We start from the raw sequence: 14,361 nt of genomic DNA on the forward strand, positions 1-14,361 counted from the left end.
CCCGTCTTCCTTCTGCCACAGCGTGGGTCACGCTCTCGCTCGCTCTCTTTCCGCCGCCATCTTGGTTCCGCGTCCTCCGCACAGTAAGTGTCGCTGGCTTCTCCGCTCTCTATCCGTAGCCATCCTCCCTTGGCGCGAGCCCGGAGGCCCCGGGGCTTCCGTTACGGAGCGTCGGCGGTGGTGTGGGGCTCAGACTTCCCGCTCCTCCCCGGGCCTGCGGACAAAATGGGGCCTGCGGTAGGGGTCCAGGCAGAAGCAGGAGCGGAGGACTGCGGGTCATGCCCGGAGTCCGGGTGTGCGGACGTGGGAGCCACTGCGGCGCGGGCAGGAGGGGTCGGGTGCGCCCGCACCGGGGAGGCCTTGCAGGGACCACCGAGGTGGCTGGCATCCCAGCCTGATGCCCCCGACGCCGCTCGTCCTGTGCCCGGGGCTTGGTGGGACCGATGGCCCCTGTAGGCTCCTTGCTCTCGGAAGTCAGGGAGTCCGGAGTCCCGGGTCAAGCGGCGGGCGTGTTAGGACGGGAAGGGTCCCTGCCTCGGGATGGGGAGCCCGAGCTCGGATTGCTGGCCTTGGGGGTGAGTAGGGCAACTGGGCGAAACTCGGGATGGGAAGGGGCTGCCTGCTCAGTGGGGCGCCGAGGGTCGTGTCATCCCCACGCCGCTGCCGTCGCCCTGGGGAGGTTGTCCCCCCCGAGCCCTCGTGCGTGCTTTTCTTACCGGCCTTTTGCAGGTGGTTTGGTTTTGTATTTTCCAAATACTTGACTCTGGGCTGGGCGGGTGCATTCCCGCAGTTAATTCGGGCTTCCTGTTTATTCCCTTCAGAAATGCCTGGCGAAGCCACAGAAACCGTCCCTGCCACAGAGCAGGAGCTGCCACAGCCCCAGGCTGAGACAGGTAGGTGCCCATAGCTCTCTTGCTGGCAACTAAAACTGATGGTAACGCCACGCTTGGTGGCTAAGATGGCAAACACAGGTCTGCCTTTTGTCGTTCACTGCTATTTAAAGACAGTTGTAAGGTAGGGTTGTAACTTTGGGGTAACTTTTATCTTGCCGGCACCAGGAGAGTTCCTTAGAGGAAGAGAATAAAAAATGGTTGTCTTTAGGCTTATAGACAGGTCCCTGGCTCTCTGAGTGTGTCACACCGGCTGCTTGAAAAGCTCCTCCGTGGCGTCTTCACATCATATACGAAACCTGAGCAGAGCGGGCAGGCAGAGCCTGGGTGGTTCTAGTCCGTTGAAACGAGGTGCCAGAGGCAGGCCAAGGAGACCTGAGCTATGGTGAAGCTGGCCAGCAAGTTACATCAAGGTTTTAGATAGCCGTGATTGGCACCGAGCCTTGAGTCACATGTCTGGGTGTGCTATGTGCGGCTGTTGAGTGTTTACTAAGAGCCTCAGCCTAGGCTAGTTAACCTGCAGGAATTGATGATGCTGGGGGGCTTATGGTGTGTTGGAATAGTTCCATTTTATGGAACCCAGTGCTGAAATAAATAAATGTATTTCAACTGAAATAGAACGTAGTGTGAAGATAGACTTGAATGCTGGTTCACACATTTTGATAGGAAACTTGGGAAGAATGTGAAATGGCCATTCCGAGTCAGTTCTTGAGAACTGAGTGAGGGGTGTCTCAAGAATGCACCCTCTACTTTGTTCTTAGTGGAATTTTTCTTTGCTACTTACTCAACGGGCAGTTTCTGTTGTGTTTTGGACTTAAAGTACTTAAAAGCATATACTTCCTTCCCACCTGTCTGAGTTTAGCAGCTGAAAGGATTAGTCCAGCTGCTGGGCCCGAAAGGGGGTCTGTGCCCTGACCTGGGAAATGAGCAGTGAGGAAAGGAATGGTCTCAGAAGATCTGTAACTTCAGAGCTAAACAAAGTTAAATTCAACTTTACAAATGTGGGGGCTGAAATTTCTATGGATTTAGAGTATTCTGGTTCCGGCTCTTATTGTTAAAGGTAGTCTTAATTAGTCTGAGCCAGCACGTGTTAGGTATTGAACTGTGATTAGTCTTACTGGAATGTCTGTAGACAGTAAATTAGGGCACTAGTTAGAAGTATTTTCATTATAATCAAAAGGCTTTGACCACCATTTCTCCCAGAAGGGCTGGTCCAGCCACCACCTCTTTGTCCTAGAAGAACTTGGGAACAAACTGGTTGGGTGACTTTTGAGATTGGGTGCTGTGGACTTGTTTTTTTTTTTTTTTTCTCACCCTTCTAGGTTTTTGTCATTTGTTGATTTTTTTTTTTAATCAGTGTTCTCTCAAATGAGAGAAATCTTTTTAGTGCCAAATAGTGGTCTGTTTAGGTGGGATCACATGCTTGTCGATCAAGGGGTGGGAGCCTGTATTTTTTCATTATAATTCTTATAAGGTATGTCTTAACAGTTTGGTTAGTTTCATGTTATAATTCGTACCTTGCACTTCCTTGGGTCCTAATTAATTCGAGTTACAATGTCTGAAGAGCCAATATTGCTGAAAAAGAGATAGAGTATGGTATGTAAAGCACTTCTAGTTGAGACTTGGTGTTTAATATTTGGTATTAAATGTTGAGTTTAGGCTTCAATAGAACTGAATTAGGCTAGGTATATCCTTTCTAAACTTGATTCCAATATAATCAGATCCTACCCCAGCTTGGTAGAACCTAAAAGTTTTTTTTTTTTTTTAAGTTTATTTAATTTTTTATGTGCTTTGGTGTGAAGGTGTCAGATCCCCTGCAACTGGATCTTCAGACATTTGTGAGCTGCCATGTGGGTGCTGGGAATTGAACCCGGGTCCTCTGGAAGAGCAGTCAGTGCTCTAAACCACTGAACCATCTCTCCAGTCCGAACCTAAAAGTATTAAGAAAAAGAAAAAAAATACTCCCCCATCTCCCCTTATTTAGACTCCTCAAAGATTGGGCCGGTTGTGGTTGTACACCTTTAATCCTGACAGAGGTAGACCCCTCTCTGAGTTCCAGGCCACCTGGGGCTTCATAGTGAGGCCCTGTATAAAAACAGAACGTTGGGGGGAGTGTCAATTTTGGAGGGAAGAGAAAGGAAGGCACGTTCTCAGTCAACTCTAGGTTGGGGGCTAGTGGCAAAATCCCAGCTTTTTAGGAAGCTGAGGCAGGATTGTAAATTCAAGGGCAGCCTAAGGTGTGGGACCGTCTCATAAAGAAGACTAAGGTTATAGTAGTAATCTTGCCTGTCATGCTTAATCCCTGGTAACAGGGAGGGTGTGGGCCTGTACGCCCCATTTAGGGATGAGCTGGTCTTAGACTATTTGCCCCACCTTAAAATAGTTGGTTTATTTTTGTAGAACTTGGGAAATGAGAAGGATGTAGTCCACTTTAATCACTGAAGTGTGTACAGGGAAAGTTGATAGTGCTTGTCACCTTTTTCTAATCTTGTGTGGTGACCTTCATTCTCAGACTTAAAACTCCATTGTTTCCTGTGGGGCATGTTACCAACTTGGGCTGCACAACTCACCTTTCCCCTCCCTTTATCTCCTTTTTTATTTTATTTTTGCTTTTCTCCAGCTGTGCTTCCTATGCCTTCAGCCTTGAATGTTTCTGCTGCTTCAGGGCAGCCTGCACCTGCCCCTCCTTGCTCCCTGGCCCCCCAACAAAGCCCTTTAGTAACTGCTAATCAGCCTTCCCCATTCCCTTCACCTAGTATTTCCTCAACCCCTTTTGAAGTTCCTTTTCCCCAGCCACCTTCTGAAACTGTACCTCTGGGAACTGCCCCTCACACTCCAACTTTCCTTCCACACCTAATAGGGCCTCCCATCTCCCCAGCTGCCTTAGCTTTGGCCTCTCCCATGATAGGTCCAACTCAGAAAGGTGCCCGGTCCTCTTCGACCCCCTTGTCTCTGGTTGCAGTGGCTCCTCACTCAGCTCAGAAGAGTTCTGTATCTCCACCTCACCCTCCCAGTTTACCTTTATCAGTTGCTGTAGCAGAGTCAGGGCCATTGGCATCTATTGCTCCCTTAGAACCAAAGGCTTCTGCTAGTCAAAAACCCTCTCAGGTAGTTCCGAATTTGAAAGGCACTGCCCCAAGTCCTCCAGATGTAGTCGGGGTTTTTCCTTCCCACCTTGAAACTCCCCTGGCCTCTCTTCCACCTGGATTAGCATCCTGTCCTCAAACACTGTCCGTCACTTCTCCAATCAAAGGGATCCCCGTTTCCTCAGCCCTGGTGCCACAAAATACGTTAAACCTTAACCTAAACAGACCTGTTAGTTCACCTGCTCAAAACACTGTAACTCCCAACATCCTCCCAGCACCCCCTACTTCTCTGGGCTCACCTCTTCCACTTTTACATCATAGTTCTTTGGATTCTCCTATCCAGCCTTTACGTCAGTCAGGTCCTGGTGCTGTGTCAGATCCTACAGTGAGTAATACCATTTCTGTAGATCATTCTGCTGTTGAGGCATCTTACCCATCGGAGCGATCTGTAATTCCTCCCCTTCCTTCCAGACATGAGCTGGTTTCTGATTCTGTGGCAGCTCTTTCAGTGAGGGCTCCAGCGTCTGCCCTGGCTCCATCTGTTGACAGAGGCAATTCTGCTGTTACTAGTGTAATCTGCAGCCCTCCTGGCTGCTCAGGTACAGCTGCTGCTTTATTATCTCCTACGGCCTCTTTAATTCCCAAAGGTTCTAATGTCGCTCAGCAGCCTCTGGTGACTCAGATTACTGCTTCTCCAAAAACTGGCTTAAAAGAAACTCCTGTCTCGTCTGTTGGAGCCATCCAACCTGCTGTGGATAACCCTTCTACCATTTCTATTGCACCTGCCACTTTTATGTCTCCTCCAGTTTCATCAGGTCCTGTGAGTAGTAAAGATGTAACTTCCCCTGCTAGCTCACTTGTAGCGGCTGCTGCTCCTGTATCAGCTACTCTAGGAATACCAGTTGCTCCTCCTCCAGCCACTGAAGGTCTTAAAAATCTCCCCACTTCAGCATTGGTAAATGTAGGAGCCCCTATTTCTCCAACCCAGCTAGGACTCTGTACCAGAAAAGACCCCACTCTGTTACCCTTGGCCGTGGCAGCACATAAAGAGTCTCCCTCTCCTCAGAGTACATTGCTTTTGGGGGTTCCTTCAGGAGCCACTGCGACAAAGACTGCAGAAGGACCTGTACCTGTAGCGAGAGCAGCCAATGCTACTAGTTCTTCCCTGGGTGCTGATCCTTCAACTGCTATCAAGACAGACCCTGTCAGTCTGTCGTCTCTCAAATGTCCTGTTGCAGCTCCTGCAATGGCTCCGTTAGTTTTAGAATCTTCTGATCCTAAAGAACTGGCTCCTAGAACTGTCAAGGGTGCCTCTGCTTCTAAAACCTCCATTACTACCACTTCACCTCTGGTTCCTTTAGCCCCTGAAGTTTGTCCCGTGTCTGTGGCTTTTAACCCTCAAAATGTTTCTCTTTCTACAACTACGGAGGCATTGGCTCCTGAAATTCCCAGGTCTCTGCCCTTTCCTGCTCCAATCCCAACTGGGATTTCTTTTTCTGGTACAAAGAAAGGTATTTCTTCTGTGGTATCCTTGGCCTCCTCTCCTGAAGAGCGCCCAGAAGACTTGGGTGCTTCTGTGTCTTCGAAAGGAACAATGGTTTATCCAGCTGATTCCCTGTCTGGTATGTCTCCGCAGACTAAAAGGCCTTCATCCAAGAAGGGTTCTCCTATCCCAGATGTTTCTCCTGCAACTCTGTCTTCTCTTTCTCCGCTTGAGGCTGCCCTCCTTCCTGGGGCTTGTCTTTCTTTTCAATGTCCTACAGACTCACTTGAGCTTTCTCCTGTTCCTTCATCTTCCAAAGGGACCCCTGTTCCTTCAACCGTGACTCCTCCCTTCCCTGCCCCAACAGAGACCTCTATATCCCCCCAAAAGGCTCCAGTAACCTTGTTTTTCAAAGATAGCCCCGCTGTCCCAGCAGAAATTCCTCCTTCCCCTCCAAAGACCATAGAAGCTACAGCTTCCAAACTGGTCCCTCTAATCCAGCCCCCCAAAGTGGCCCCTATTGTACCAGATGTGACTCCCACTTCTCCAAAAAACACTCCAGCAACTCCAGTCCCCAAAGATAATTCAGCAACCCTGTCGCTCAAAAGCGTCCCAGCTATGACTTCTTTGTCTCCCCCAAAGGCCCCTGCAGCCCCATCTCCTAATGGAGCCCCCATTGCTCCAACTGAGATTGCCCCCTCCCTCAAAAATGCCCCAGCAACTATAACCCCCAAAGTTGCCACTACTCTTCCAGATGTGACTCCGGCCTCCCCACAGAAGACTCCAAAATCCCCTAAGGGTACCCCGGCTGTGACTCCTTCCTCCCCACCAAAGTCTGAAGCATTCAGTGAGCCTTTAACAAGCCTATCCCTCAAAGGTGCCCCTACTGCCCTAGCTGGTCCAACCTCCCCTACAAGGACTCCCAAAACTGCATCCCCCAAAGAAACTCTACCAGAAGGGGTCCCAACTGTGCCACTACAGATTTCTCCCTCCCTGAAAAAGACTTCAAAAACTGTGGCCTCCAGTGAAAGTTCAACAGCCTCATCCTCTAAAAGGTCCCCCAAAATTTCAGCCCCCAAAGAAACTCCAACCCCATCAAATGGAGTCACCACTGCATCTCTGGAGATTCCTCCTTCCCCCAAAACTGAGGCCCCAAAAGAGATTCCTGTGACTTCATCTCCCAAAGGTACCCCTGCTACCCTAGCTGAGAGTCCTGCCTCCCTTAAAAAACTCCCCAAAACTGCAGCCCCCAAAGAAACTCCAGCAACCCCATCTGTAGGGGTCCTAGCTGTGCCAGTAGAGATTTCTCCCTCCCCCAAAAAGGCCTCAAAAACGGCAGCTCCCAATGAAAACTCCACGTCATCCCAAAAAAAGTCCCCCAAAACTTCAGCTCCACCTTCTGAAGGGGTCACCACTGCTCTACCAGAGATTACTCCTTCCCCCAAAAAGGCTCCCAAAACGACAGCCCAGAAACAGATTCCTGTGACTTCATCTCCCAAAGGTGCCCCTGCTGCCCTAGCTGAGAGTCCTGCCTCCCCTAAAAGGTCCTCCAAAACAGCAACCCCCAAAGAAACCCCAGCAACCCCATCTCCTGAAGGGGTCACAGCTGTGCCACTAGAGATTCCTCTTTCCCTCAAAAAGGCCCCCCAAAGTGCAGCCCCCAAAGAATCTTCAGCTCCATCTTCTGGAGTCATGACTGCACCACAGGAGATTCCTCATTCCCCCACAACTGCAGCCCCCAAACAGGTTCCTGTGACCCCATCCACCAAAGGTGCCCCTACTACCTTAGCTGAGAGCCCTGCCTCCCCTAAAAAGGCCTCCAAAACTGCAGCTCCCAAAGAAGCTCCAATAACCCCATCTCCTGAAGGCGTCACAGCTGTGCCAGTAGAGATTTCTCCTTCCTCCAAAAAGGCCCCCAAAACTGCAGCCCCCAAAGAAAATTCAGCAACATCATCCCACAAAAAGCTACCCAAAACTGCAGCCCCCAAAGAAACTCCAACCACATCTGAAGGGGTTACCATTGCACCGCTAGAGCTTCCTTCCCCCAAACAGGTTCCTGGGACCCCATCCACCAAAGGTGCCCCTACTACCTTAGCTGAGAGCCCTGTCTCCCCTAAAAAGGCCTCCAAAACTGCAGTTCCCAAAGAAGCTCCAATAACCCCATCTTCTGAAGGCATCTCAGCTATGCCACTAGAGATGGCTCTCTCCCCTAAAAAGGCCCCCAAGACTGCAGCCCCCAAGGGAAATTCAGCAGTGCCATCTCCCAAAAGGTCCCCCAAAACTGCAGCCCCCAAGGAAGCCTCAGCTTCATCTTCTGAAGGAATTACTACTGCACCACAGGAGATTTCTTACCCCCCAGTTGTAGCCCCCAAACAGGTTCCTGGGACCCCATCCACCAAAGGTGCCCCTACTAACCTAGCTGAAAGTCCTACCTCCCCTAAAAAGGCTCCCAAAACTGCAGCTCCCAAAGAAACTTCAGTAACTCCATCCCCCCAAAGGGCCTCCAGAACGGCAGCCCCCAAAGAAACTCCAGCAACCCCAACTCCTGAAAGTGTCACTGCTGTACCACTAGAGATTCCTCTTTCCCCCCAAAAGACCTCAAAAACTGCAACTCCCAAAGAAACTTCAGCAACATCAACCTCCCAAAGGACTTCCAAAACATCAACACCCAAAGAAATTCCAGCCCAGCCCTCTAAAGGTGTCTCAGTTGGGCCACTGGAGACTCCTTCCCCCAGAAAGACCCCTAAGCTGTCAGGACCCAAAGAAGCACCCATAATCCCATCTCCAGAAGGGGTCGTAGCTGGGCCACTAGAGATTCCTTCAGCTCCCAAGAAAGCCTCCAAAATGGCAGGCCCCAAAGAAACTCCAGCAAAGCTGTCTTCTGAAGGGGTCACAGCTGTGCCACTAGAGATTGCTCGCTCCCCCAAAAAGACCTCAAAAACTGCAGCCCCCAAAGAAAATTCAGCAATGCCATCCCCCAAAAGGTCCCTCAAAACTGCAGCTCCCAAAGAAACTGAACCATCTTCTAAAGGAGTCATTACTGCACCACTAGAGACTGTTCCTTTTCCCCAAAAGGCCAATAAGACAGCAGGACCCAAAGAAACACCAGCAGTGTCTCCTGAAGGGGTCACCACTGCACCATGCGAGAATCCTCCCACCCTGCAGAAGGCCTCAGCACCTATAGCCCTCCCTGCTGACACACAGGAGATTACTGTTTCCCTCCGGGAAACTCCAATAACCCCGGCTATCCTCCCAGTCAAAAACCCTTCCTCCCGTAAAACTGCAACGCCTGTAGCTCTCAAAGAAGCTCCAGTAGTCCTGTCTCCCAGTGCTGTCCCAGCTATAATTCCTCCCTCTCCCTCAAAGAGTCCAAAAACTCCATCATCCATAAAGGCACCAAGAACTTCACCCCCTGAAGAATGTCTGGCAGATCCTTCTCTTGAAGCTGTCACCACTTCACTGCCAGAGATGGCTTCCTCTTCGCAAAAGGCCCCAGCAACTACAGCCCCCAAAGAGAATTCAGCAACCCAGTCTGTTAAATGCAACTCCACTGTCACAACTGTTAGTCCTATCTCCAAAAAGACCCCGGCAGCCCCATCTCCTGGAGGTGCTTCCACTGCCCCAACTGGGACTTCTCTTTCCCCAAGTCCCCCAGTCAAGATTTTCTCCTCCAAAAAGGCCCCAGTTCCTACATCTCCTGAAAGGGCCCCTATTGCCCCAACAGCAGTAGCTACAAGAGAAGTCACCACAGTCCCAACTTCTAAAAAGGCCCCAGCAACTGAGACCTCCAAAGAGACTTCAACAGCTCCATCTCCCAAAGGGACCCCTACTATCTCTTCTGTGGTTCCTATCTCCCCCAAAGAGGTACCAACAGCCTCATTTTCCCAGAGATCCCAAGCTCCCAAGGAGACCTTAGAAACTTCAACCTCCAAAGGAGTTGTCACCCCCACAATTAACTCTCCTTTAGCTCCGAAAAAGGCCCCATCCTCCAAAGAGGTTCCCCTTCTCTCATCTATCACTCCTTCCCCTAAAGACTCCCCTCCTAGCACAGGGACTGTTAGCCCTCAGGCATCTGAAAAGCTCCCGGCAAAGAAAGATGTGCTTGCTGCACCCACTTCAGAAAGTGCATTGGTCATCACTACTCCAGTTCAGAAAGGCCCAAAAGCCAAGAAGAATTCTTCTAAGTGCTCAGATCCTTCCACTAAGAAAGATACAAAGGGCCTCCTTTCTGCAGTAGCTCTAGCACCTCAGACAGTTAATGTTGAGAAAGACTCTTCAAAATGCCCTGCAAAAGGCAATGTTTGTCTTCATTCCCCAAAGGGTCCCGAGGCTGCTTCTCCTGAGTCTCAGATAGCTACCCCTCTGACAGCAATAACCTCTGACAAAGCCCTCCCTGAAGCGGGATCAGCACCTGTGACTCCAAAGCCTACCCCACCAGCTCCCCTGACTCTTGCTCCCTCCCCAGTTCCCCCTCTGCTTCCTAAACAGCCATTTCTTCAGTCCTCATCTGGGTCAGTGCTGGAATCACCCTCTAAGCTCCCAGCCCCTGCTGATGAGGATGAGCTGCCGCCTCTGATTCCCCCTGAAGTGGTCTCTGGGGGAGTGCCTTTCCAGCCGGTCCTCGTCAACATGCCCACCCCTAAACCTGCTGGGATCCCTGCCCCAGCCCCTTCTGCCAAGCATCCTGTTCTGAAGAACGACAAGGGTATTTGCCTTGGTTTGCTGTGTGCATGGTGTGTTGCCCACACCCCTCTTGGGGGCTGCCCACCAATACTAACTAGGGTGCGTCGCTTTGTACAGTATGTCAGCTTGAGTGTGGGCATAGTACATAGAAGGGTAGCTTTAAATGTAGAAGCTCTAGGAATATGGTACTAAATCTTGGTTTCTATCATCTCAGATAATATTTTGTGTCTTGTTTAAAGTGAGACAGGCTAAGCCCTGAATCTAATCATCCTTTTTGGCCTAACTGAGCTGATAGTGAAAACCAAGCCCTACCAGGTCTTTAATTTACTCTAGTTCTTACCACATCACTAACCTTGTCCCTGGGCCTGGAATTTGCTTTCTTGGAAAATAAACAAGGGAATCTTGAAACTATTTCTTTTATTACTTTTTAGATTTAGTAACTACCAGTTGCCCAGGGGCTTCCTTTTCTTAAAAATGTAGAGACCTGTGTTTTCCTGGCAAGGCTGGTGTGGGTGTATGCTTTCCTCCCCTTTCAGTAGAATTTACTGTTGCTTGGCCTTTCAGTTGAAGGAAAATTAAGATATGTGAATTGTATTTGGAAGTGGGGAGATTATGGGTCTGTATTTAATAGCGGTGAGAACTGTTAAAGCTTAACACCATGGAGGCACTCCAGTGAATGGGTAAAATTCTTTGGGTGAGTGGTTTGAAAGGCAGAATGTGTGTGCACAGCTGCTTCTGACCTTGCAAACCCATTTTAAAGGCTCTCACTCACTTAATTCTATCAAAAGATGCCTTTTTTTCTGTACATTTCTGGATAACTGGGCTGGGGATAAAATTTGAATCACATGAATGCTTAGTGTTTGTGCCAAGAAATGAAGACCTTAAGAGAAAGAAGGCAGTTATTGCATATGAGCTACCTGGCTGTGTCTGGTGACTGTCCCACATCTTTGAGAATGGAGGCCTCAGACTGGGTCACAGAAGCCAATTGCCTTTATTTAGCTTTGTGGGCCTTGCATGAATCAGCGATAGCTAGTTCAGGCGGGCCATGATGAGGTGCTGCCTCTTAGAACTCTGCTTTTGAAAATGATAAGTTACCTGTCCTCTTAGGGTCGGGAACAGAATCTGACAGCGATGAATCAGTACCAGAGCTCGAGGAACAAGACTCCACACAGACAGCTACACAACAAGCCCAGGTACGTGTTCTTTCTCTTAATAACTTAAATTGAGACAAGAAAGTATTAGAAGACAACTGTGCTGGCCAGCAGTTTGAAGGCTGATGCTGAAGTGTTGAGTAAGACAATGTCTCAAAAGAAAAGGTCAGAGAGGATATGGAGACCAAGATTATAACAGGCATGACTATTTAAACTGTGAATCTTTGTAAAACAAAACCATATGAAAACAAGCATCCTGAACTTTGGATCTGTTCAACTCAAAACTGTCTTCTTAGCTGGCGGCAGCAGCTGAAATTGATGAAGAACCAGTCAGTAAAGCAAAGCAGAGCCGGAGTGAAAAGAAAGCACGGAAGGTAAGATGGGGTTAAAATAGAAAGCCTATATTCCCAGCACTTGGGACAGAAAGGCAGAAGGATTAGGCCTTAAGGGATAGCTGTGTGGCAAATTCAGAGCTAGTTTAGGGTCATGGGACTGTCTCTGCAAAAAAGGGCATCTGTGGGACAGCTCTTGGTAACTATAACTAGTCTTCATTGTATAAATTCAATCCAGAAAAGTCCGCTGTGGGTATTGAAGGTGGTGTTCTGCTTCCCCCCCCCCCCTCCCCCAGCTGCTTCTAAAGTTAGAAACTTGATTTTCTTTCCTCTTCTTTAGGCTATGTCCAAGCTGGGTCTTCGGCAGGTTACAGGGGTTACTAGAGTCACTATCCGGAAATCTAAAAATATCCTCTTCGTCATCACCAAACCAGATGTCTACAAGAGCCCGGCTTCAGACACCTACATCGTATTTGGAGAAGCCAAGGTTAGTGATGTGTCCAGTGAGTCGCTCCAGACCGCCACTGTCAGTAGTTAAGGCCAGGTAGTCTTGGTGCAGTTGCGGGTGTTGTTGCCCTTCTCATACAGTTGTGATACCAAAAATCTGTAGACACAGCTAGCTAATTTCTTTCTATATGAGTCCAAAGGGAGGGCAATTCCTGTGCTTTTTACTCATGGGCCTCTCTTCTCTGCCCTGTAGATTGAAGATTTGTCTCAGCAAGCACAGTTAGCAGCTGCTGAGAAGTTCAAAGTTCAAGGTGAAGCTGTTTCAAACATTCAAGAAAATACTCAGACTCCGACAGTACAAGAGGAGAGTGAGGAGGAAGAGGTATGCCACAAAATCTTGTGGACTTTATTTCATCTCTGTGTGGTGGCGGGTCCTGCTCCGGACATTACTGGAGTTATTCTTTGATTTGTTAAGACTCTTTCCTCTCTCCCCCTTTTTAGGTTGATGAGACAGGTGTGGAAGTTAAGGACATAGAATTGGTCATGTCACAGGCAAATGTGTCCAGAGCAAAGGCAGTCCGAGCCCTGAAAAACAACAGTAATGATATTGTAAATGCTATTATGGTGAGTTCTTACCTCCCTCCTCTGTGTGCTGTGACAGTCATTCCAAGACCAGGGTTGTGTTAGACTAGAGTGACCTGAATCCTTCATCTCTGCCTTTAATGCCTCTAATTCTCTCTCTCTCTCTCTCTTTTTTTTTTTTACAGGAATTAACAATGTAGCTATTTGACTGAGAGGACACTCCCCATCCCCTCCCCCCTTTTTGGTGTTTCAAAGGTGGAACTGCAGCTTGGTTGGAAATTTGTACTGTTTCTATCACTAATAAAGTTATGGCTTCTTGTTGGATGAACTCAGTAGGTGCTTGATCTCTTCCCTGAAAGTTTTTGGGGGGCGTTGGGGGAGGGCTGTTTTGTTTGTTTTTGTTTGGTTTGGGTTTTGTTGTCATTTTGTTTTTTTTGAGGCAGAGTCTCTCTGTGTAACAGTCCTGGCTGTTCAGTAACTCGCTTTATAGACCAGACTGACCTCAAACTCACAAAGATCCACCTGCCTCTGCTTCCCCAGTGCAAGGATTAAAGGCATGTGCCACCACAGCCCAGCTCTTCCCAGAAAATAAACTGAAGGTGCTTAATTTTAAGACCACCACCGCGTGCAAACACACACATGCACGCATACTCGTGCTTTCTGTTGGTGTATACTATATGGGCAAAGTTCTTTTTTTTTTTTTTTTTTTTAAAGATTTATTTATTATGTATACAACATTCCGTCCATGTATGGTTGTATGCCGGAAGAAGGCACCAGATCTCATTATAGATGGTTGTGAGCCACCATGTGGTTGCTGGGGATTGAACTCAGGACCTCTGGAAGAGCAGTCAGCCCTCTTAACCACTGAGCCATCTCTCCAGCCCCGGCAAAGTTCTTTTTTAGAAACTTTTTGTTGCCGGGCAGTGGTGGCGCACGCCTTTAATCCCAGCACTCGGGAGGCAGAGGCAGGCGGATCTCTGTGAGTTCGAGACCTGCCTGGTCTACAAGAGCTAGTACCAGGACAGGCTCCAAAACCACAGAGAAACCCTGTCTTGAAAAACCAAAAAAAAAAAAAAGAAAGAAAGAAACTTTTTGTTGACTTGGCCAGGCATAGTGGTACACACATTTAATCCCAGCATTTAGGAGGGAGGACTATCTGGGTTTCTGCATAGTGGAGACCCTATCTTCCCCCCCCCCCCAAAAAAAATTTTTTTTAACCTCTAAGTGACAAAATATGATCAATAAACTTTTGATGTTGATTTTTGAGAAGGGCTCAAACTATAGCTCAAGCTGGCCTGGAATTCATATATATCAGGAGAACTCAAATTCATGACTGTTCTTTGGCACAACAGCTTACTATATTTTGGGATTACAGATAAGACCCACCCACCACACCTGTGTAGGGTTTTGTAATGTTAGCAGTTAGCAGTACTGGCTTCTCTTCCAGAGGATTCAGGTTCAGTACTGTCTATGATGTGAGCCCAGGCGATCTGATACCCTCTAAATCTGGCACTGGGCACCCAGATGATGCACAGGCAAACAAGTCTTTTCAAAAATTGTTGCATTTATTTGTGGGAGGAGGCAGGCAGTACATGCCATGTAGCACCATGAAGGCAAAGAGACAGTGTGCAAGTTCTCCCCTCCCCCATGGGACTGGGCAATCAGACTTGGGTGTCTTGAATGAGCCACTGTGCCAACCACTTGATT

The 14,361-nt window shown here is 48.6% G+C and overlaps 1 protein-coding gene across 1 annotated transcript; it reads left to right on the forward strand.

Moving 5' to 3' along the window:
• Positions 1–12,982, forward strand: Naca (nascent polypeptide associated complex subunit alpha). Its single transcript, XM_041668160.1, has 8 exons — positions 1–83; positions 822–893; positions 11,250–11,335; positions 11,590–11,667; positions 11,966–12,112; positions 12,326–12,454; positions 12,574–12,696; positions 12,840–12,982. Exons 2-8 carry the CDS (start codon positions 824–826, stop codon positions 12,852–12,854), a joined length of 648 nt encoding a protein of 215 aa, XP_041524094.1. The 5' UTR covers positions 1–83; positions 822–823; the 3' UTR covers positions 12,855–12,982.
• Positions 12,983–14,361: the final 1,379 nt, after the last annotated feature.

Source organism: Microtus oregoni, unplaced genomic scaffold, assembly GCF_018167655.1.
Source record: "Microtus oregoni isolate MIOR12 unplaced genomic scaffold, Mior012 000001F_ref0000356, whole genome shotgun sequence".
In the NCBI taxonomy this organism is placed as follows: Eukaryota; Metazoa; Chordata; class Mammalia; order Rodentia; family Cricetidae; genus Microtus; species Microtus oregoni.